At 38.4% G+C, this 23,863-nt stretch overlaps 1 protein-coding gene across 4 annotated transcripts in view; it reads right to left on the bottom strand.

Annotated features, from left to right (window-relative positions):
- The window catches only part of SUPT3H (SPT3 homolog, SAGA and STAGA complex component), a 449,480-nt gene that overhangs the window by 27,011 nt on the left and 398,606 nt on the right, over window positions 1–23,863 (bottom strand). For 3 of the 4 annotated variants that reach the window (XM_067752786.1, XM_067752788.1, XM_067752789.1), the window contains exon 12: window positions 506–646. In XM_067752786.1, the coding sequence (XP_067608887.1) occupies window positions 605–646 (42 nt within the window). In that variant the 3' untranslated portion in view covers window positions 506–604. Of the gene's footprint in view, window positions 1–505; window positions 647–23,863 lie in introns of those variants that run through there. The other variant, XM_067752787.1, reaches the window with a different exon arrangement.

Here is a 23,863-nt window from a genome sequence, read left to right as displayed (position 1 = left end):
TGAAAGTGACACATATACTACACGTGGGGTGAAGGGAAGAGAAGATGGGAACAGACAGTTAGTTCATCAGGCCAATTAGGTCTTTGCTTAGTGTGAGTTTATAAGATGGACATTTGTCTGTAAAATACATGTAGATCTAGACATCAAATGTCAGAAGGTAGAGTTGGTGGGACAGTCCAAGGGGAAAACTGACTGTTCTTTTAATTTTGTTTCCTTTGTCCTAAACCTGGATTACAAAATGCATCAAATAAAACATAGACTAAACACTGAGAAAAAAAAAGTCACTGCTTTTAAGTTATGTGAGCTGAGAGCAGTAAATCTATTCCAAATTAAAATCTCAAAACTGTGTGATGTGCATTCTTGTCCACCTACACACCATCCCAAACATCCTGCCATTAATTGGCTAAATGGCCCATCTAGTAAACAAGACTAAGCGTTGAGGGGGCTGGAAAAGGGCTGGAGTCAGCCAGTTGATAGTCACAACAAACCAACCCACTCCCAAGGATGCGGAGAAGGTAAACTTGTCTTTTATTTTGCCCAAGGAGGGGAACAGAAATCACCTTAATATAACACTGCCTTTCCTGTTGTCTCAGTCACAGTCACATCAGCAGGCCAGAAAAGCCATCCCATTCCTGCGGTAGGCACTCTGTCAAAGAAAAAGAAATCTGCAGTGAATTATCACATGAAGTCAAACCAGGAAAGGAAGCAAAAGAGCAAACAGAACTTTCTTCCTGTTTTGTAGACTCTGCTGGCTGCAATCTAATAGGGTGCTTAATCTGAACATTTCTGGTGGCAAAGCTCTAGCAGCCACTTTGTTAAAAAGTCAGTGTGGTTAACAAGTGGTTAGTGATTCTATTTTGGGGGAGTGGGAGATACCTAAAATAAGACATCCCATTTTGTTAATTGATTGGGCTTGGTTAGGCCAGAGACATGTTGTGTTGAATCTGTTTGTCCTTTATAAACATGTGCTCTCTATTGGACATGCCCAAGAATCACTTCTAACTAAGTCTCTTAATAGTCTGTAAATTACTGACTCATTATATCCTTCCCAGGCCTAATTTACAGTCTCAGCGAAAAGCTACGGGAACAGATACTAACAGAGCCCCCCCCCCCCCCCCGCCAAATATGGTGATCTCTAAGCAGTTCTGTACATTACAGACATTACAGAAAACCTGAATCTTACATAATTTTATATACATTCATGTACATATAGATGTATAAATGGATATTCATGATGGGCTAAAAATACTCCCATAAAAGAAAAATGGGAAAATAGATACTAATTGCAATAATGCAATATATTCCAGTAAAGAAAGTAAAATGGTGTGATTTCTCACCCCAAGAGATATATTCTGCATTTCAGAGTCGGAAGAGTTGGGCCATACAGGGCCTCTGTGACTCGTCCTGATTCTCACAATGAGACCCAGAGTGAAGCAGAATTAAAATCCGGGATTTAGGAATAAAACACCCCTTTTCGCCACCATAGTTTTCATTATTTAAACTAGGAACAGCAACGTTCAGAGAATTCATAACCCTCAATTAAATGGAATTTTTCTATAATCCGTTTTCAGAAAAATGGAAAAAATGACAAAATCTCATATCAGGGATCTTTTTTTCCTTTAAGCTAGTAACTCTGGGCTGTTCTGGAGTCTGTAAACTTTCGGTCCAATAAATTTACCTTCAGTAGCCATATTATAGGAAATACAGAATAAGCTTTTATGGTTAAGATAATGTTATGAAGGTGCTGAGAGTTTTATTCTAAAAACATGATTATTTTTAATTATACAAAAAAAAAAAAAAAAAAAAAGGAAAGTGGACCCAAGCTTTTTAGAAAGACTTCTACCACTATGAGGTGAAACAAAAATGGTTTTCCAGATAACTTTCTGTTAATCATAAAATTCAATTAACTTCAAAACCCTTCCCTTCAAATCTCCTGCTTACACAGGATTTACTATGGTTGTCAGGCTTTGGCGCCCTGGCTGAAATTTCATCGGTGGGTTATGCTGTTACACAGTTCACTCCAGATCAGCATAGCAAGGATGAGAAAACAGTGGCAGATTCCAAGTTTCCTTTCTCAGGGATCTCTGGGAGCTCCACCTCACCATTGGACTCTTTGTGCCACAGGGCACTTTCAGATTGAAGCAAACATTCTAACAAAGGCTAGAAAATTCCAGCTCTAGCTCCTAAGATCGTGCACCGGAGAACAGTGGTTAAGTGAGCTCCTTGGAGAGCCACAAATAAGTTGCAGGAACGGATAAGGTGTCTTCCCACAACTACAGGCAGGGGAGCCTCAGGCCTTGAAACAGCCCCTTCCACCACAGCCGCCTTCGAGAGGCTCACGCCAAAGTAATACTTTCAGCTTCTTAACCTTGATATTTTACAGTTTACAACCACAGTGACAACCTTTAACATAACATAATATTGAAAGCACAGGGATGGTTTACATGGAGATAAATGGACCTAGGAATAAAGCTGGGTTCCTCTTAAAGGTAAATGGCTGAGGTGAGCCTTCCTTGAAACAGCAGTCTTGGCTCGGGAGAAGACTGAGTCCTGGCTGAACTCACCTGAGAAATTACCACATTAAATCTTTCCAGGGTGGGCGATATGAAATGGTTTGCTCCAGTATTGAAAAGGTCACTTTTCAAAAATCTAGTCACCTTCACAGATAACTGATTACCATTGTTTGCAAACAAGTAAAAGATGACGGGCTTATTTAATAACATAGACACTCAAGTAGCCAAGTTTAATGAGAAAACCAAAGTTTAGAGCTGACCCAGATTTCTGGAATAAGTTCTTCTAATTCTAAAGTAAAGAAGAAACAAACGAGCATGTGTAATTAGTGAAGAGCAATTTCAGCAAACCAATCCCCTAGGGTCCTCCACCCTGAGTCACTGCTTTTTCCTTTTTATGTATAAAGGATGTATGTTGTCTGTCTGTGTAGGGTAATTATGGGAATGTCCCAAATTTGGCATCCCTTCCAGAGTAAGCAACTTGAAAGGAAGATGGATGAAGACAACTCATCTTTGTGTCAACTGTGAATTTCTCTCTATTTGTGTTGCGAATGCTGAAACTAAATTTAAACATTGCTTGGTGTGAGGGCCTTCCAGAGGCCACGTTCTCATGAAACATTCTGTATTCAACTCACTCTCTACTGTCAGAGCCTATGAACGATTCACAGACACCCCTAGTTAGTAAAACCCAGACCTTGACCGGCAAAAGCCAGGACCTCCCCAACTACTGAAAAGTATAAATTAATCAATAACACAGACCTCGCCCCCCCCAAACCAGCTCTTACTGCTATATACCACTTAAGCTTTACTTCTTACTTAATAGAGCTCTGTTCTCAACTACTGTTGGCTCCTATGTAAATGCATTGAACAGCTCAGATATTTTAGCATCTCCCAAAGTTACCAGCAAAGATGATATATATATATATATTTTAAAGGGCCAATTGTAGTTCTTAGGCTTTTTTTTTTAATTGAGTATCAAGCTAGCTCCCCATTTTTGACATTCTTTTATTCATTCAGTTCAAAATTATGACCTTTTACTGGAATCTCAATCTACCTGGATAAACAGACATAGATTCTACTTGCTGCACTGGGCACTGGTGGGGAAATTAACTGATTAAGGGTGTACTTTAAAAATATGGCTTAAAAAAATCATATGGACAATGAACAAGCTAGAGAAAACATTTAAATCCCAAACTGGTTTACTTCTGCTTTTTTATGGTGCATCATAAATTACACATTTTAAGGAATGCAAATTAATATTAAAAAGCAAAAGGTTAATATTTATCTTAAGCAAAAGAAGATAAATATGCTATAAAACATATCCTGCAGTTTGAATATAATTATATATGTGTTATTTATGCCATTAGCCTAATTAGTAAGGCTTTAATTATAGATAAAACCACGCCCCTCAGTTCAGACCTGTATTTTATTCTTACTACCACATTTCCTGATTAATTTTGGCATCACTGAGGCTGAGCTGTTAGGACCAGAGTTAGGACTTTGACCCACCATCCCCAGGATGTACTGTTGCTGCACCCTGAGCTCAAGCCACTACTGTACGCTGTCACCCCCCCAGCTTGTGCCACTGTTGTTCTCCCCACCCTGGGGCCCAAATCACTGTGGTAAGCCCCAAGAACTCAGACCCTGGGTCCTTGGAAGATATGCACATGCCTGCACCTCAGACACTGGCACTACCATCACTGCAAGTGCACCTGTGCCCCAGGACCAAGGTAGTTCCACACGTGCCTGATCCTAGAACCCCGGCTCCACTGCCACTGAGTGCCAGCTCACTAAACCTTGTACCAAAATGGATCCCCTTGGCTAGAACTTCCTTTCACAGGCAAAAAAGAAAGACCCCAGCAGCAGCCTCTGCCATCGGGGACCCCAACAGCCCTAGGTATCACTGCCACTTGCAGGACCTCTGCAGTCTGGGCCCCTGCAGTCTTGGCCCAAGTTGACCTCAGCTGATGGAGCTGCACAGAGATTATGCCACTGTGCTTTCCCCAGAATCAGAGCTGCTGAACCCCACCCTGCCAGAGCCCTCACAGACACCTTCAGGTGAAAGTCTTTCCCCTCCAGAGTCAGTCTGAAAAGGCTGGAAGAGTTGACTGCTCCCTCAAATGTGCAAAGCTACTGGAAACGTGGAAAAGCAAGGAAACGTATCACCACCAAAGGAACTCAATAATTTTCCAGTAACTAACCATAAAGAAATGGATATCTGTGAGTTACCTGGAAAAGAATTCAAAATAATTATTTTAAGAAAGCACAGTGAGATTAAGATAACTGACAGACAACTCAATGAACTCAAGAAAACAATGCATGAACAAAATGAGGAATTCAGCAAAGAGACAGAAGTCATAAAAAAGAACTAAACAAAAATTTTGGAACTAAAATGCAAGAGAGAGCTTCAAAAACAGAATCAAGCAGAAGAAAGAATGTGCAAACTTGAAGACAGATTTCTTGATATTATCCATTAAGAGGAGAAAAGAAATAAGAATGAAAAAAGGGTGAAAAAAGTCTGTGTAAAATTAGGGGACACCATTAAGTGAAATAATGCAGTCAGCCCTCTGTATCTACTGATTCCACACCTGCAGATTCAACCAACCAAAAATACTTGGAAAAAAAATTCCAGAAAGTTCCAAAAAGCAAAACTTGAATTTGCTGTGAGCTGGCAACTATTTACATAGCATTTACATTGTATTTACAACTATTTGCATAGCATTTACATTGATTTAGTTATTATATGTAAACTAGAGATGATTTAAAATATATATGGGAGGATTTACAGAGGTCACATGCAAAAACTATGTCATTTTGTATAAGAGACTTGAACATCTGCAAATTTTGGTATCCATGGTGGGTCCTGGAACTAATCCCCCACAGATACTGAGGGATGACTGTATTTGATTTATGGGAGTCCTAGAAGTAGAAGAGCGAGAAAGGGTCAGAAAACTCATGTGAAGAAATAAGTTCTGATATCTGGGGAGAGATATGACCATCCAGAAACATGAAGCTCAGGGAATTCCCATATAGATTTAGCCCAAAGAGCTATTCGCTGAGACATATTATAGTCAAACTCTTAAAAATCACTGACAAAAAGAGAATTTTGAAAGCAGCAAAAGTTTAAAAAGAGTCATCACATACAAGCAAACCCAGATAAGGTTATCAGCAGATTTCTCAGAAGAAACCTTGCAGGCCAGGAGAGAAAGGGATGATATATTCAAAGTGTTCAAAGAAAAAAACCTGCCAATCAAGAACACTTTACCCAGGAAAGTAGTTCCTGTGTAGAGATAAAGACTTTCCCAGACAAACAGAAGCTGAGGGAATTTATCACCACTAGACCTGCCTTACAAGAAATGCTAACTGGAGTTCTTCAAGATGAAACAAAAGGATACAGCAAAAGCAGTTCTAAGAGGCAAGTTTATAGTGATAAATGCCTACGTTAAGAAAAAAACGAAGATTTTACGCACCTATGGTCACCTAACCTATGACAAAGGAGGCAAGAATATACAATGGTGAAAAGACAGTCTCTTCAATAAGTGGTGCTGGGAAAACTGGACAGCTACACCTAAAAGAATGAAATTAGAAGACTCCCTAACACCATACACAAAAATAAACTCAAAATGGATTAAAGACCTAATTGTAAGGCTGGACACTATAAAACTCTTAGAGGAAAACATAGGCAGAACACTCTGTGACATACATCACAGCAAGATCCTTTTTGATCCACCTCTTAGAGTAATGAAAATAAAAAGAAAAATAAACAAATGGGACCTAATTAAACTTAAAAGCTTTTGCACAGCAAAGGAAACCATGAACAAAACAAAAAGACAACCCTCAGAATGGGAGAAAATATTTGCAAATGGAACAACTGACAAGGGATTAATCTCCAAAATATACAAAACAGCTCATGCAGCTCAATATAAAGAAAACCCCAAACAATCCGATCAAAAAATGGGCGGAAGATCTAAATAGACATTTCTCCAAAGAAGACATGCACATAGCCGAAAAGCACATGAAAAGATGCTCAACATCAATAATTATTAGAGAAATGCAAAATAAAACTACAATGTGGTATCACCTCACACTGGTCAGAATAACCATCACCAAAAAAATCTATAAACAATAAATGCTGGAGAGGGTGTGGAGAAAAGGGAACCCTCCTACACTGTTGGTGGGAATGTAAATTGGTACAGCCACTATGGAGAACAGTATGAAGGTTCCTTAAAAAACTAAAAATAGAATTACCATATGATCCAGCAATCCTGCTCCTGGGCATATACCCTGAGAAAACCATGATTCAAAAAGATACATGCACCCCAGTGTTCACTGCAGCACTATTTACAATAGCCAGGACATGGAAGCAGCCTAAATGTCCATCAACAGAGGAATGGATAAAGAGGATGTGGCACATATATAGAATGGAAGATTGCTCAGCCAGAAAAAAGAAGAAAATAATGCCATTTGCAGCAACATGGATGGACCTAGCGATTATATACTGAGTGAAGTAAGTCAGACACAGAAAGACAAATACCATATGATATCGCTTATATGTGGAATCTAAAAGAAAAGGGTACAAATGAACTTATTTACAAAACAGAAATAGAGTCATGGATGTAGAAAACAAACTTATGGTTACCAGGGGATAAGCAGAGGGAGGGATAGATTGGGAGACTGGGACTGGCGTATACACACACATATACACACTACTACTAAAATAGATAACTAATAAGAACATGCTGTCTAGCACAGGTAACACTCAATACTCTGTAATGACCTATATGGGAAAAGAATCTTAAAAAAAAAAGAGTGGATATATGTATATGTATAACTGAACCACTTTGCTGTACACCTGAAACTAACACCACATTGTAAATCAACTATACGCCAATAAAAATTTTTTTAAAAACGGAAGATTTTAAATAAACCAAACCTTATATATTATATAACCTTATATATTTCAATTATCCCTCAATAAAGCTGGAAAAAAAGGGGGAAAATTTCATTATAGCAGGCCTCAAATTCACTTACAAATACTTCATTCCTCAAAGGCCTAAGACAGAAGATTTTGGTTCTGTTGTCTGAATTCCTATAAATTTGCAGAATTGGATTTTAGCAACTCTTTATTTAGAGTTCCAGCTTGGTGCTTGGTGGTGCTTGCTTGCACTAGCACTTGTGCTTGGAGGTGCAAAGGACACAAGGATAAGTAACACAGTCCCTGCAGTCACTAAAGCTTCCAATTTAATGCTAATGGTTTAACCACCACAAGTAAAATGCATTGAGAGGTCATTTTCAAGGGTGGGAAAGAGAAAAAATAAGACAGCCTTTTTGTTTTCTCTTTTCCTTTTAATCATAATATTTAATTTCGAATAACATTTAAAAGGGCATGAGATTGTATATTTCTTAAAGTGGGGGGCAAATATTAAAAAATACTACAATTTTAAAAAAATGGTTTATGAAGTACAATACTTTCATGTCCATATCTAATTTAGCCTTACCACGACTAGCAAAAAAAAAAAAAAGGTCTTGTTATTCTCCTTTTTAAAGTGACATGTCTAGTGGGTGATGAGTAGATTTATGATTCAAAACCCAGGGCCGGTACTCTTTTTATTATACCACACTGTCTTACATTAAACAAAAGAAAACAAAAAACCCCCTGAAATCTGACCTAATTTCTTCCATCCTGATTACTATAGATATACATATTCTCCTAGTCCTCATAAACTCAATTCTTGCTAAAGATCACTTGAAGTAGTTAAAATGAACTAGATTAGTCTGGCACAATCCTTCAGAGTGCAAAGACGGGACCTGAATCTAAGTCATCTTCAGTTTGGAGGCACTCTCAACTGGCGCTTATTTTCCAGACTAATTTAAAGAATAGTGTATAATAAAAAACACTGTGCACCCAAATAACTTGGGGCGCTTTACAAAAATAACAGATCCTCTGGCTTCACTTCTTTAAAGTCAATTGGTCTGAGTGGAGTTCGAGTTTGGAATGTTTGAGAAGCAATCCCAGTGACCTGGATGCAGGTGAGGGCTGGGAATGGTGGTGGAATAGGTGAGTACACCATTAACAGGATCCCAACATGGTTTGATCAATAAATGGAACCCTCTCAGAGTCTGTCATGATTATACAGTGAACAATATTTCATAATGGAATCCTAATCTTACCATTTAATTTAATACAGAAGAAACAGAAATTAGGTTTTTGGACCGTGCCTTTTACGCAGACAGCAGACGGGTTACCTGTTACCTCTCACGTTTCTTACTTGTGGGTCATCTGTACACTAGCCATTGTTTTTCTCCTTCCCAGATGCTGGGATGCTGCTGTTAGGCAGCACGGTCCTTCAGACCGCCACACCGCGTTTAATTCCATAATGACAAAGGGATTTGGAAATTGAGCCTACTAAACCAAGTTGAACAAACCTTTTGCTTACATCTAAAATCAAGGAACAATAAAATTTCGGAATTGGAAAGTATCTTTGTGAACTCCTCTAGCCCAATTCCTAATTTAACAAATGAAAAAACCATTGCCCAGGGAGAAAGAGAGACACATCCATGGTCATGTGGAGAGAACCCAGGATGGTTCTCATTCTGCCCAAAGCTGTGTGTTCAGCTTCTCTGACCTTAATGGGGAAAACAGATGTAGGGGAAAAAAATCATTTTTCCAGATAAAGTACCCTTGGGAGCAGAACAAAAGTGAAGAGACTGGGCGAAGGGAGGGACTTCATGATGTCCAAAACAGGACAGCTGAGTAGTTAGAACAAGGCAGCGATCATGAGCTTTTAGTTCTACTTCTGCCTCTTCTGCTATATGATTAGCTCTCCCTTAGAGAATCACCTAATATCCCTGAGTGCCCCAAATTATAATTTTGATAAATGGATGAAACAGCAAACTAATTAAGATAAACTTGGCTGAAGGGTTCTGTGGCAAAAGTATGCACCTTTAGAACCTTCAAGGGAACGACGTACCATTTGTTCATGCTGAAGTCTTACTAAGGCTGTGCTCAGTGTCTGATTTAAGTCCAAGCAAATAATGTGGCCTGCCTAGGTCTGTCTGGAGTTGCCGAATTTGGGTTAAATCCAGTAGAGGAAGGACAAGGAAAAGATTTGGAGCATACATTCACCCTGTCCCAAACTACCGTTAACTCCCAATTAACTAAGTGTAGGGTAGACTCTCTGCATTTTGGACGATTTGTGGGCCACGGGAGCCGCCCTGGTTACCAAGGGCCTGGTGGTTTCCCAAAGGCTCTTTTCCACTCCACAGGGATGAAGAGGGCACAGAGGGCAGAGGTTCTACAGCTACTGGCTTGGCTTTGCTGGAAGGAAAAGGTGAGGGAGGTTGGAGAGTAACCGAAAGCAACGGTCTTTCCCTAGTCCTTACTAATTAAGTTAGCCTAAGTGTTCTATTTGTTGGAACACTCGGTTGGCTGGGGTTGGGAAGGTATGTACATCTCTGCATCTCACGTATAAATGCTGTTCCACAAGGCAGATGAATTAGCCCTCCTCTCTGCCCCAACTCACTCCCAAGTTACGTGAAACCAGCTGTGCTTTTATCTGGCCTTTTTCTACCTCTCTTTCGGTAGCAACATCGGAGACTACACCTAGTTGCCTCAAATTCCACTGCTCCCGGAAGCACAAATTCAGCCCTGCCCTCTGTGGGGTCACTGGATTCAGAGTCCAAGCCCTCTCTCGGCTCCTCCATTTGCTGAAGGAGGTGACAGTGCCCTGAGAGACATACTGTTTTGCTTTAATACTATAAATCTTTGGACCTCTGGAGCTTCATATCAAAGCTACGTAATAGCTTTTGAAAAGATAAAATATGCCCCCTTTTCTTGCTGCCCTTGTGTCTGCGTGTGGGCAAGAGATTTAATTACAATGAATAAAACCGAATGGTGGTCTGAGACTCTTAAAATCAAAGTGGGGATCATGGCTGAAATTCATTAGCAAACATAAATACAAATAGGCACATCTTGTTTGTACCAATGCCATGTGACTTTCCCCTTTTTGATAATTTCATTCTAACTCTGATATTTCAGAGAATCTAAATTGAACCATATGATGTATAGCATTGTAACATGCAAAGCTCTTCATTAAACATTTTCCTTTTTTGTGTACTTCCGCATGTTATAAATATCCAGTGAAAATCATGGAGGGCAGCTTGTCAGACAGCAGAGCCTTGATTTAAGACAGTGGAGGGAGCCCTGCCCTTTAATAAGAGGTCTTCTCTGGCTGGCAGAATAGGAAAAAGACATAGCATTAACTCCCGTTCTATTCCAAGTAACTGGAGCCTATAAATCTTGAGGAACGTGTCATTTTATGCATGCTTTTCTCTAAGTCTGTATCATATTCTTCTTATAAGTTATTTCAGGATTCTGAATATAAACATCTCTAAATGAAAATTTAATTATTAAAAATTACCATTTCTAATTGCCCAAGTCATTGCAATCAAATTATATGAGAGATGTATTAATTTCTTGTTGTTGCTGAGAAAAATAATTATGTGGTTGATACAAATAGCATTGCATTTTAGAGAAAAGGTTTTTGTGAATGTCATTTTTAGCAACTTTACATGAGTCTAACTAAAAGTGTGCCATTTCTATGTTTAAACTATTCTTTCCATGATATTGTATGCACTTAAATACATCTGTGGTAATAATAATTTAATGGCAATAATATTAAACTTTTCTTCAGCTACCTATACTGTAAACAACACAGATGTCCGAACTGTTCCAAGCTGCAAGCACATATAAGTATATGTATAAACAGTGCCAAACTGGCAGGAGTTAGTAATCAAAATCTCCATTTTTGGGGGGGCAGTTTAGTATAACAACAGTTAATTCTCATTTTTCTTGTTTGACCCAAAGCTCTCCAGAAGGCAGAAAGTTGCTATTATTATTATTATTTTTTTGCGGTATGCGGGCCCCTCACTGTTGTGGCCTCTCCCGTTGCGGAGCACAGGCTCCGGACGCGCAGGCTCAGCGGCCATGGCTCACGGGCCCAGCCACTCCGCGGCATGTGGGATCTTCCCAGACCGGGGCATGAACCCGTGTCCCCTGCATCGGCAGGCGGACTCTCAACCACTGTGCCACCAGGGAAGCCCCAGGAAGTTGCTATTTTATTTATCTCTGTATGTCCAGGGTGCAACCCAATGCACAGCACCTAAGTAGGTGCTCAATAAACAAACATCTAACGAATGAATGCATTTGACTTGCAAGTACCTTAGTTCCCTCCGGACAACGAGAAATGCTAACATGTGTTCACCATGAGAGCAGGAGCTGGGGTATTCTCAGCTTTGAAAAATTAGGTTTAGACCACACACTTATCATTTCACCAGATAACCGTCAGCAGCAATTGTTAAGAAAAATAAATTAGTGACCTTAATAATTCAATCATAAGCAATGCAGCAAAGCAAAGGGTTACTCTGATGTTAGTTCACAGCTCCCAATGGGAGCATTTCTGGGCTTCTCATTACTCTTTTCTGCCAAGAGTAAAAACTTCTGCATCTATGGAGCCAACTGCATTGTTTGCCAGAAAAAAAAAATCCAAGTCATCTAAAACAACACTGTTAAATTGTTTTGTGGCATCTAAACATTTTAAGTTCCAATATTCTGTTACTGAAAAGTTTATAGTAGTATAAAATAATTTTTTAACAATCGTGGTTGGGTGGCAATGTTACTCAATTGTATTTCCTATTTTCAAAGTTGTCAACAATGATACAATAAAAATTAAAAGAAAATACTGCCTCAATGGCCTTTGCCACGTCAAAAAATACAACATGAGAATAAGAACACGAATAGCAACAGCTGTTTACCCATGGTCAAGACACCAATTTAGAAGAGTAAATAAATTATAATTAAGGTATTTAAGAATTTTTGGAAGACAGTGAATAATAAAATTATGACACAGAACTATCAGGACACAGTAGTTAATATCAATCACTGAGGTAGCCACCTGAGAAGGTGTATTTCTGTATGAAGCTACTGTCATTCATTCATTCATTTAATAATATAGGCTGTGAGGTGCAGTGGTGATCACAGCAGTGATCACAGAAGCGGTTCCTACCCTTCATATGTTGAACAGTCTAGTGGGGGAGACATACTGAATAAGAAATGACAAAAGTAATGGGAATTACAAAGTGAGAATAGAGTGTAATGGGACCATATAAGGGGATAGTTGAGGTGGGTGGTGGTGATCAAGGAGGCTTCTTGAAGGAAAAGACACTCAGCTGAGGCCCGAGCTGGGGATGGGAGGGGAATGCGCAGCAGGACAGAAAAATGTTCTAGGTAAGACCCAGAGGGGAGAGAGCCTGACTTATCCTATTCCCAAATGCCAGTCTACAGGCTATGCTTGTCACAATAAATATTAAATCCAAGACACCAACCCACATCATTTACCACTGAAGGGTTTATCAAAATTCAGGCAAGAAATGCTCATGTTATATAAACATTCAACCGGTTCTTTTGAATCATTACTTTAGAGCCTGATATAAACTCCTTATATTAAATTAGAATAACCGGAGGACTTCTCGTTTCTGAGGTAGCACGTAAGAGGCTTGGAAGGTGCCGCTCTGTCCTAACAAGTAAAAGTTGAACAAACAGAAAAATCAAAAATTCTTCTTAGATCCAAAGGGGAAGCGAAATGACAGGGAAAACCAATGCCCTTAAAATCAGAGAGACAGACAGGCAAATACAGAGAGTCACAACGTAATGGAGCACAAATCTATAAGCAAAAACCTCTATGGGGACCAGGGCTGGGGTAGGGAAAACTGAACTGTAACTGACAAACTGCTAGGTCTGTAGTGTGGACAAACCTGGGAGATAAAAGTCCAGGGGGACTCAATCATGGGGGATGGGGAAGGGGACCACACTCTTCGGAGTTTTACCTCCTGGAGCTCTACCAGGTTCTCAAAGTGAGTATCACAGAAAACTCTCCTCATGCTTTGGGCAGGGAGAGGGGTAAAAAGCATTTTGAAATACACCAAAGCATACTGTTCTTCTTAACAAGGTCTACCTACAGGACAAACTATTTAACCAGAGCTTAACCTGCAGAGGTTTTCTAAGAGCCTACCTGACCTGGGAAAAGGCAAATACCCAACTTCAGTCCACTGTAGCCACCTTGACTAACAGGCTGGTGGGTGGGACACTAAGAAGCACTTGTGAAGGTCACAGTTCAGAGGCACAGGCTCACTGAAAGACTAAGACCTAATCATAGTTGTATAGAATGCGTCCCCTCCTCCCACATCTTACCACCATATTAATAAAGACCTACTTATAGTTGTTCCTTTTACCCAGTATATCATGTCTGGGTATTAAGACAAAATTACAAGGTATATTATAAGGCAAAAAACAGTTTGAAAAGACACAGCAAGCATCAGAACCAGACCCATTTATGACAGGTATGTTGGAATTAACAGACTGGGAATTTATAACAACTATGATTAGGATGCTAAAGGCTCTAATGGATACAGTAAACAGCATGCAAGAACAGATGGGCAATGTAAGCAAAGAGATGGAAATTTTAAGAAAAAATCAAAAAGAAATGCTAGCGATAAAAAACCACTGTAACAGAAATAAAGAATGCCTCTGATGGGTTTTGGGTTTGTTAGTAGACTGGATATGGCTGAGGAAATAAACTCTGAGCTTGAGGATACTGCACTATAAACCTCCAAAACTGAAAAGCAAAGAGCAAAAAGACTGGAAAAAAAGAACAGAATATCCAAGAACTGTTCTCTAGGAACCTCCAAAACTGAAAAGCAAAGAGTAAAAAAACCAGAAAAGATGGAATAAAATATCCCCAAACTGTAAGATAGCTACAAATAGTATAACATATGTAAAATGGGAATACCAGAAGAAGAAAAAGAGAAAGGAACAGAAGAAATATTTTAAAAAACAACATCTGAGAATTTTCCCAAATTAATGTCAGACACCAAACTACAGATCCAGGGAGCTCCGAGAACACCAAACAGAATAAATACAAAATCCAAACTACACCTAGGCATATCATATTCAAACTACAGAAAAATGAAAAAAATTAAAAGATGCCAGAGAAAAATAACACCTTACCTATAAAGGAGCAAAGACAAAAATCACACCTAACTTCTCCGAAACCATGTAAGCAAGCAAAAAGTGGCGTGAAATATTTAAAGTGCTGAGAGAAAAAATCCACCAACCCAGAATTCTGTACTCTGTGATGTAATCATTTAAAGGTGAAGGAGAAATAAAGATTTTCTCAGACAAACAAAAATTGAGGGAAGTTTTTTTTTTGCTAGTAGCTCTGCTTGCAGGAAAATGTTAAAGGAAGTTCATTAGATATAGTTCAGAAACCTGGATGTACATAAAAAAAGGAAGACCACTGGAGGAGGAATAAGTGAAGGTAAAATAAAAACTTTTATTCTTAATTGATCTAATAGATAATGGTTTGTTCAAAATAATAGTAATAATGTATTCAATTACATTGCATATATACCCATGTTTCTGTATATTTATGTATAAGTGAAACGAATTGCAGTAACAATAGAAGGGACAGGAGGAAGGAATCAATATTATTTTGTTCTTATAAGGTACTAATAGTACCTGTGAAGTGGTAAAGTATTACTGGAAAGTGGACTTTGATTAGAGGTCAATGTAAATTGATACAGCCACTATGGAGAACAGTAGGGAGGTTCCTTAGAAAACTAAAAATAGCATTACCAGATGACCCAGCAATCCCACTACTGGGCATATACCCAGAGAAAACCATAATTCAAAAAGACACATGCACCCCAATGTTCACTGCAGCACTATTTACAATAGCTAGGTCATGGAAGCAACCTAAATGCCCAATGACAGAAGAATGGATAAAGAAGATGTGGTATATATATATATATATATATATATATATATATATATATATATATATAATGGTATATTACTCAGCCACAAAAAGGAACGCAATTGGGTCATTTGTAGAGATGTGGATGAATCTAGAGACTTTCATAGAGAGTGAAGTAAGTCAGAAAGAGAAAAACAAATATCATATATTAACGCATATATGTGGAACCTAGAAAAATGGTACAGATGAATCTGTTTGAAGGACAGAAATTGAGACACAGATTCAGAGAACAAATGTATGGACACCAAGGGGGGAAAGCAGAGGGGGTAGTGGTGGTGGTGCTGTGATGAATTGGGAGATTGGGATTGACATATATACACTAATATGTATAAAATGGATAACTAATAAGAACCTGCTTTATAAAAAAAAAGAAACCCACTTTAAATATAAAGACACATATAGATTAAAAGCAAATGGAGAAAGATGTGCCATGCTAACACTAATCAAAAGAAAGCTGGAGTAGCTATATTAAACTCAGACAGAGCCAACTTTACAGCAAGAAAGATATCAGAGACAGAAGGCCATCACATAATGATAAGGGGTCAATTTCCCAAGATGATGTAACAATCCTCAACAGATATATGGCTAACAATACAGCATCAAAATACATGAAGCAAGAAGTGACAGAACTTCAAGGAGAAGAGATGAACCCACTATTGTAGCTGGAGACTTCAACACCCCTCTGAGAAACAAACAGGTCCAGCAGGCACAAAATCACTAAAGACATGGAACTCTACAAAATCACCAATTAAGTGGACATAATGGATGTCTTTAGACTATTCATCGAACAATCATAGATTATAAATTCTTCTCAAGCTCACATGGGACATTCATCAAAATAGACCACATTTGAGGGCATAAGGCATATCCTAACAAATTTAAAAGAATGAAAATCATACAATGTCAGATCATAATGGAATTAAACCAGAAATCAATACTGGAAAGATAGCTGGAAAATCCCAAGGTATTTGTAAGTTAAACAACACACTTCTAAACAACATATGGGTCAAAGAAGCAATCTTAAGAGAAATTTTAAAATATTTTGAACTAAGTAAAACTGAAAACATAACATCTCATAACATTGTGGCGTGCAGCAAAAGCAATGTCTAGAAGAAAATTTAAAGCACTGAATGCACATATTAGAAAATAAGAAAGATCTAAAGTCATTCATTTAAGCTTCCACATTAGGAAACAAGAAAAAAAAAGAGCAAATTAAGAATAGAAATAATAAGATGCAGAAAACCTCAATAAATTACTAGCAAACTGAATCCAACAATACATTAAAATACATGATTACACCATGATCAAGTGGGATTTATCCCAGGGATACAAGGATTTTTCAGTATCTGCAAATCAATCAGTGTGATTCATCACATTAACAAATTGAAGAATAAAAACCATATGATCATCTCAATAGATGCAGGAAAAGCTTTTGATAAAGTTCAACATTCATTTATGATAAAAACTCTCCAGAAAATGGGCATACAGGGAACATACCTCAACATAATAAAGGCCATATGTGACAAACCCACAGCTAACATCATACTGAACAGTGAAAAGCTGAAAGCATTCCCTCTAAGATCAGGAACAAGACAAGGATGCCCACTCTCACCACTTTTATTCAACATAGTTTTGGAAGTCTTAGCCACAGCAATCAGAGAAGAAAAAGAAATAAAAGGAATCCAAATTGGAAAGGAAGTAGTAAAACTGTCACTGTTTGCAGATGACATGATACTATACAGAGAAAATCCTAAAGACACCAAGAGAAAACTAGTAGAGCTCACCAATGAATTCGGTAAAGTTGCAGGATACAAAATTAATATACAGAAATCTGTTGCATTTCTATACACTAACAACAAAATATCAGAAAGAGAAATTAAGGAAACAATCCCATTTACTATCACACCAAAAAGGATAAAATACCTAGGAATAACCCTACCTAAGGAGTCAAAAGACTTGTACTCTGAAAACTATAAGACACTGATGAAAGAAACTGAAGACCACCAAAACAGATGGAAAGATATCCTGTGTTCTTGGATTGGACCTAAATATTGTTAAAATGACCATACCACCCAAGGCAATCTACAGATTCAATGCAATCCCTATCAAATTACCAATGGCATTTTTCACAGAACAGGAACTAAAAATTTAAAATTTGTATGGAAACACAAAAGACCCTGAATAGCCAAAACAATCTTGAGAAAGAACAGAGCTGGAGGAATCATGCTCCCTGACTTCAGACTATACTACAAAGCTATACCATAATCAAAACAGTATGGTACTGGCACAAAAAAAGACACAGATCAATGGAACAGAATAGAAAGCCCAGAAATAAATCCAAGCACGTATGGTCAATTAAGCTATGCCAAAGGAGGCAAGGATATGCAATGGAGAAAAGACAGTCTCTTCAGTGAGTGGTGCTGGGAAAACTGGACAGCTACATGTGAAAGAATGAAATTAGAACATTCTCTAACAACATATACAGAAACAAACTCAAAATGGATTAAAGACCTAAATGTAAGACTGGATACTCCTAGAAGAAAATAAAGGCAAAACACTCTGACATAAATTGCAGCAACATATTTTTCTGGATTCATCTCCTAGAGTAATGGAAACAAAATAAAAAATAAACAAATGGGACCTAATTAAACTTAAAAGCTTTTGCACAGCAAAGGAAACCATACACAAAACAAAAAGACAACCTATGGAATGAGAGAAAATATTTGAGAAATGATGTGACCAACAAGAGATTAATTTCCAAAATACACAAACAGCTTATACAGCTCATTATCAAAAAAACAAACAACCCAGTCAAAAAATGGGCAGATCTAAATAGATATTTTTCCAAAGAAGACATAGAGATGGCCAACAGGCATATGAAAAGATGCTCAACACTGCTAATTATTAGAGAAATGTAAATCAAAACTACAATCAAAACTTACACCAGTCAGAATGGCCATCATCAAAAAGTCTACAAATGATAAATGCTGGAAGGGGTGTGGAGAAAAGGAAATCCTCCTACACTGTTGGTGGGAATGTAAATTGGTGTAGCCACCATGAAGAACAGTATAGAGGTTCCTTAAAAAACTAAAAATAGGGCTTCCCTGGTGGCACAGTGGTTGGGAGTCCGCCTGCCGATGCAGGGGGTGCAGGTTTGTGCCCTGGTCTGGGATGATCCCACGTGCTGCAGAGCAGCTGGGGCCGTGAGCTGTGGCCGCTGAGCCTGCACGTCCGGAGCCTGTGCTCTGTGACGGGAGAGGTCACAGTGGTGAGAGGCCCGCATACCGCAAAAAAAAAAACAAAAAACAAAAAACTAAAAATAGAGTTGCTGTATGATCCAGAAATCCCACTCCTGGGTATACATCTGGAAAAGGAGAAAACTTTAATGGAAAAGATACATGCACCCCAATGTTCACAGCAGCACTATTTACAGTAGCCAAGACATGGAAGCAACCTAAAGGTCCACTGACAGATGAATGGATAAAGAAGATGTGGCACATATATACAATGGAATACTACTCAGCCATAAAAAAGAATGAAATCATGTCATTTGCAGCAACATGGATGGACCCAGAGATTATCATACTAAGTGAAGTAAGTCAGACAGAGAAAGACAACTGTCATATGATATCACTTATATGTGGAACCTAAAAAAAATGATACAAATGAACTTATTTACAAAACAGAACTAGACTCACAGACATAGAAAACAAACTTACGGTTACCAAAGGCGAAAGAGGGGAGAGTTAAATTAGGAATCTGAGATTAACAGATACACACCACTAAATATAAAATAGATAAACAACAAGGATTTATTGTACAGTACAGGAACTACATTCAATATCTTCTAATAACCTATAACGGAAAAGAATCTGAAAAAGAATGTAACTGGATCACTTTGCTGTGTACCTGAAAAACACTGTAAATCAACTATACGTCAATTAAAAAAGTATAAAAAAACTAAACTGCTGTGTACTGACTGACAATGACAGGCATGCCTCCTCCATGCCTTTGTGTCTCCTTCCCTAATTAAGTGTTCTTGAGGCACTATGAACACATTTTTGTACATATTATACACCTCTATTTCTGTAACAGAGTTGTTTTAATGGAATTTGCCACAGACATTTACAATCTGCCTTAGCCATTAAAAAAATTTACCTGCAAGTATCGTAAATAACCAAAGTGTGTTCTCCAGTGTGAAAGATTAATTTGAACAGAGGTATCATATTAAATGACTAAATCTCCTGAAGTATGGAATCACTCCACATCAGATATATTATTTCTACAGCAGTGACAGTGCTCATGTTATTGGGCATTATGCTAATTAACCCTAAAAGTTGGGCTATTCGGGTCACGGTAACTAGGATACTGCACTGGCTCAGATCACCCCTATTCCACTGTTGTTTGAGTCTACTGTTTACTGGTTATTCTGTCTCTCAAAAACACTGAGAAGGTTTAGATTTAGCACGTTAAAAAGCAATGTTCTTAATTTCACTTTTAACAGAGTTATTACTATTAAAAATACTTACTTTTGAAATATTTTATTAGTCACCAGAAAAATTAAAAAATAGATCTTCAAAAGGCCTATGAAAAATTCAGCACCAATCATGGACCAGGGAACTAAGAAATCAGTTGAGATTCTTGTTGGTGAAAGTTGAGATCAGAGACATCCTTCTGAAAGAATGTGGCTGTTATATTTCAAGAACTCTTACCCTGATTTCTTTAGGAAGGGCTGCGTGAATTCTACCTTTATGTATTCTATTCATGGAGAACTCAGATGGAATGTAAGCAGGCATTCTATAAAGCATAGCCTCAGGATGTGTAATCTTTACTTTGAAATTAATTCAATGAATCATTTCAACCAGGTTTTAGGAAAGGGAAGGGAAAGCTCTTTTGTACACGAGTCTCTCTCTGTCTGTCTAGTCCATGTGGTGGTAGGAGCGATTGAATGGGCAGGTCCCGTCATTCCCAGGGTCCACTGGCCCCCTGCGCATGCAGCCCGCCTCTTCTTGTACACCACAGCCGTGGGAGGTGAGGGGAGGTAAGCTAAGGCATGAATGGCTGCCAGCAGAAAAGACGGAAGGGAAAAAAAGCTAAAGAAATATAGTATTTCAATCAAAGTCTGAAATTTGTAGAAGTGGTTTTGGTCTCAATATAGTAAAAATATTTATCCAAGAAACTCCTACTCGGGTGTGAACATCCTACTTCTAGTGGGATTTTGTTTGGCAAAGGGCTGTGAAAGAGTGGAAGCTAATACAGAACATGTCTATAAACAAATTTATTTAGTTAGTACAGATTGACACATTCACTAGAGGATTTGAGCAATTACATGTGTAAAACTATTTCCTACAGTGGTTTCCTTTTGTGATTTCGCTAATTTATTCAATCTAGACCATTTTCATGCATTGACTGTTATAAGCCATTTAGCCACCCAGGCTGAAATGAACATATGGAGGCTCTATGCCTTCTTTCCAATTCTTCATGTAAACATAATTATATGGTGATATTAAAGAGTCAAACTTATAATGAAAAAAAGTCAAGTAAGGTTGCAATGCCTTAAAATACGATGTTGCAATCTAACTTTGGAGAAGAGAGATTTGGACGTTTTGGCTATGATAAGGCACATGCAAGTATTCGATAAAATGCGAGGCCCTGTATAAGGGTAGGGCGTTTGGACTTGTATACAGTGTGTACTATTATCTCAGTTATAGTTATAATGATATATAATCAAACCATAAGCTTGGAGAATTTTTTAAACAAATGCGTATTCACTGAAATGCATATTCTCAACTCTGGAAGCACTTTGATTATAATTCTCTAATAATACATATTTCTACATGAAAATGTTAATTCAATATATTAATTAATTAATAACTTCTACCTTTCGAGCTCTGTTTTGGCCATTATTATAGATCTCATAATGCCTTACATTCGGATGTTCAATAAATATTTGGTAAATAAGAAAAAGCCTATTTAAACTTGGGTAGTCCTCATGTAAAGAAAACCAATACAGGTGGACACTTGTATTTGCAAAATGATTTAGTTCATAAATTGAAAATTTTAACCTCTCAAACATATACTACTTTATATTTGTGATTAATAAAACAAAATGCAGAGTAAATTTTCCTAAATAAAGGGTTGTACAACTGCTATTATGGGGAAGGAGGTAGGTATCCATAAAATATATTTATGTGAAGTCCTAATACTACAAATAGTTGGGAATCAGTGGCCTTGCCCCAGAGCATGGATGGGCCATCCAGGTAGGGTATGGCAAGAAATGGCAGGGTCCTGGCATTCAAGGGCAGAGGGAACTTGGGAGAGCTGGACGGGCCATGAACATGGATGGGCCATGCTCCATGGCCCATGGATGGGCCATCCACGTAGGGTATGGCAAGAAATGGCAGGGTCCTGGCATTCAAGGGCAGAGGGAACTTGGGAGAGCTGGTTCCTTGATTAGGCTGAGTGACCAGCTCCTAAAAGCTCCAATCTGGACTCAGATCCTAAGGCCACCTGAGTGTGCTCTGTGCTGAGGCTGAAAGGTGTGATGAGAGGATATCAATATCAAAGACCATTCTCGACTATAAATGAGCAGGTGGAGGGAAGGTATTCCAGGATTGCATTGTTCTAGAGTTAGGTTGTACTGATATTGTTTCAGTCATTTTGAAAATTCTTATTAACAATGGAGAGGTAATGATGGTAAATTTGTTTACCCCTCATTTTAATGTTCCATGTTAAATTTCTTCTCCTTCTTCTTCTCATTATTTGTTTCACCATAATAAAATCAGCAAAGCCATTTCTATGGCTTTTATGCTGAGACTAATTTTGTTTACAATTACCATCTTGATATAATGGTAAGAAGGTGTTACTGGTTAGATTGCATCCTCCAAAAAGAAAAGTTGAAGTCCTAACTCCCAGCAACAGTGATTGTGACCTTACTTGAAATAGGGTCTTTGCAGATGTAATCAGGTTAAGATGAGATCATTAAGGTGTTCCTTAATCCAACATGGTGACCTTTAAAGAAGAGACAGACACACAGAGAGGACAACATGTGAAGACAGAAGCAGAGATTGGAGAGATGCATCTACAAACCAAAACACACCAAGAATTACTGGTCATCACCCAAAGCTAGGAGAGGCCCGGAACACATTCTCCCTCAGAGCCCTCAGAAGGAACCAGCCCTGCTGACACCTTGATTTCGGACTTCTAGCCTCTAGGGCTCTGAGATGATAAATTTCTGTTGTTTCAAGCCACCCAGTTTGTAGTACTTTGTTATACAGCAGTCTTAAAAAACTAAGGTAACTCACGTACATCCACTATTTTCTTTTATAGATCAGTATGGTTTTAAACAAACAGTCTGGAAACTAAGGCCATTGCTGAAATCCTTTCCGTCTAAGAAGTAGAAACAGCTGCTTTTGCAAGAAAAAAAAAACAAACCACTACTTTTCTGGGCTGAGAGGGTCAAATGAGATCAGCTCTGCTTCCACTTGGCCAGACTTTTATCTTTGGCTTTCACAGCAGGTAAAGGGGTGCCACGGCCGCTTGAAACAAAATGTATTTTTAAGCAAGTCTTTCCTACATAATAAATCTGGGGGGGAAAGAACTTAAAGTGATATCTTCAAAACTGTGGCATTTTCATCTCAAACACTGTGTAAAAGTATAAGAAAAGAGAATATCAAGGTATTGGCCTTTAAAGAAAGAAGTCTGAGATATTTTTAAAGCTAAGTTCCTGATAATGGCCACTGTACCATAGTCCTCTGCTTCAAGGCTAACCTAGTAACTAAGATCGAGTGACTTTATTTATTTAGTTTTTATTATTTATTTTATTTTTTTTTATTTTTATTTTTTTTTGCGGTACGCGGGCCTCTCACTGTTGTGGCCTCTCCCATTGCGGAGCACAGGCTCTGGACGCGCAGGCTCAGCGGCCATGGCTCACGGGCCCAGCCGCTCCGCGGCATGTGGGATCCTCCCGGACCGGGGCACGAACCCGCGTCCCCTGCATCGGCAGGCGGACTCTCAACCACTGCGCCACCAGGGAAGCCCCCAAGGTACTTTATTTTTGACCTACTGAAGCCTAGGATCAGTAATTCCCATCTTTATAACATATAAGAGAATATTAAAAACATATATTATGGTGAAAAAATTTGTGTATGGGGAAACACTTAAAAAAATTTAAAACACATATGGGAGTTGTATTTCAGGTAGCCACTTTATAGACAGCACTTACGCCTTTGGGTCTGGGGATGTCCCATTCTAACTATAAGGCTCTAACTATAAGGCTCTATAAGGTTCACAGGTTTGAAAATGGTCCCCCCGGCTTACACTTGTTTATTTATTCATTTACAAGTATTTACTGTGTGCCTACGACATGTCATGTAGTGTTCTAAGTGCTGTGAGGCACATCATGAATATACTAAATCTGACTTTCTAGTAGGTAAGTCAATAAATACATACATACATACATACATACTATGACAGTGGTGA

This window comes from Pseudorca crassidens, chromosome 10, assembly GCF_039906515.1.
Source record: "Pseudorca crassidens isolate mPseCra1 chromosome 10, mPseCra1.hap1, whole genome shotgun sequence".
NCBI classification, from domain to species: domain Eukaryota; kingdom Metazoa; phylum Chordata; class Mammalia; order Artiodactyla; family Delphinidae; genus Pseudorca; species Pseudorca crassidens.
Note: the sequence above shows the minus strand (reverse complement) of the source record. Positions and strands in the feature narration are given on the sequence as shown.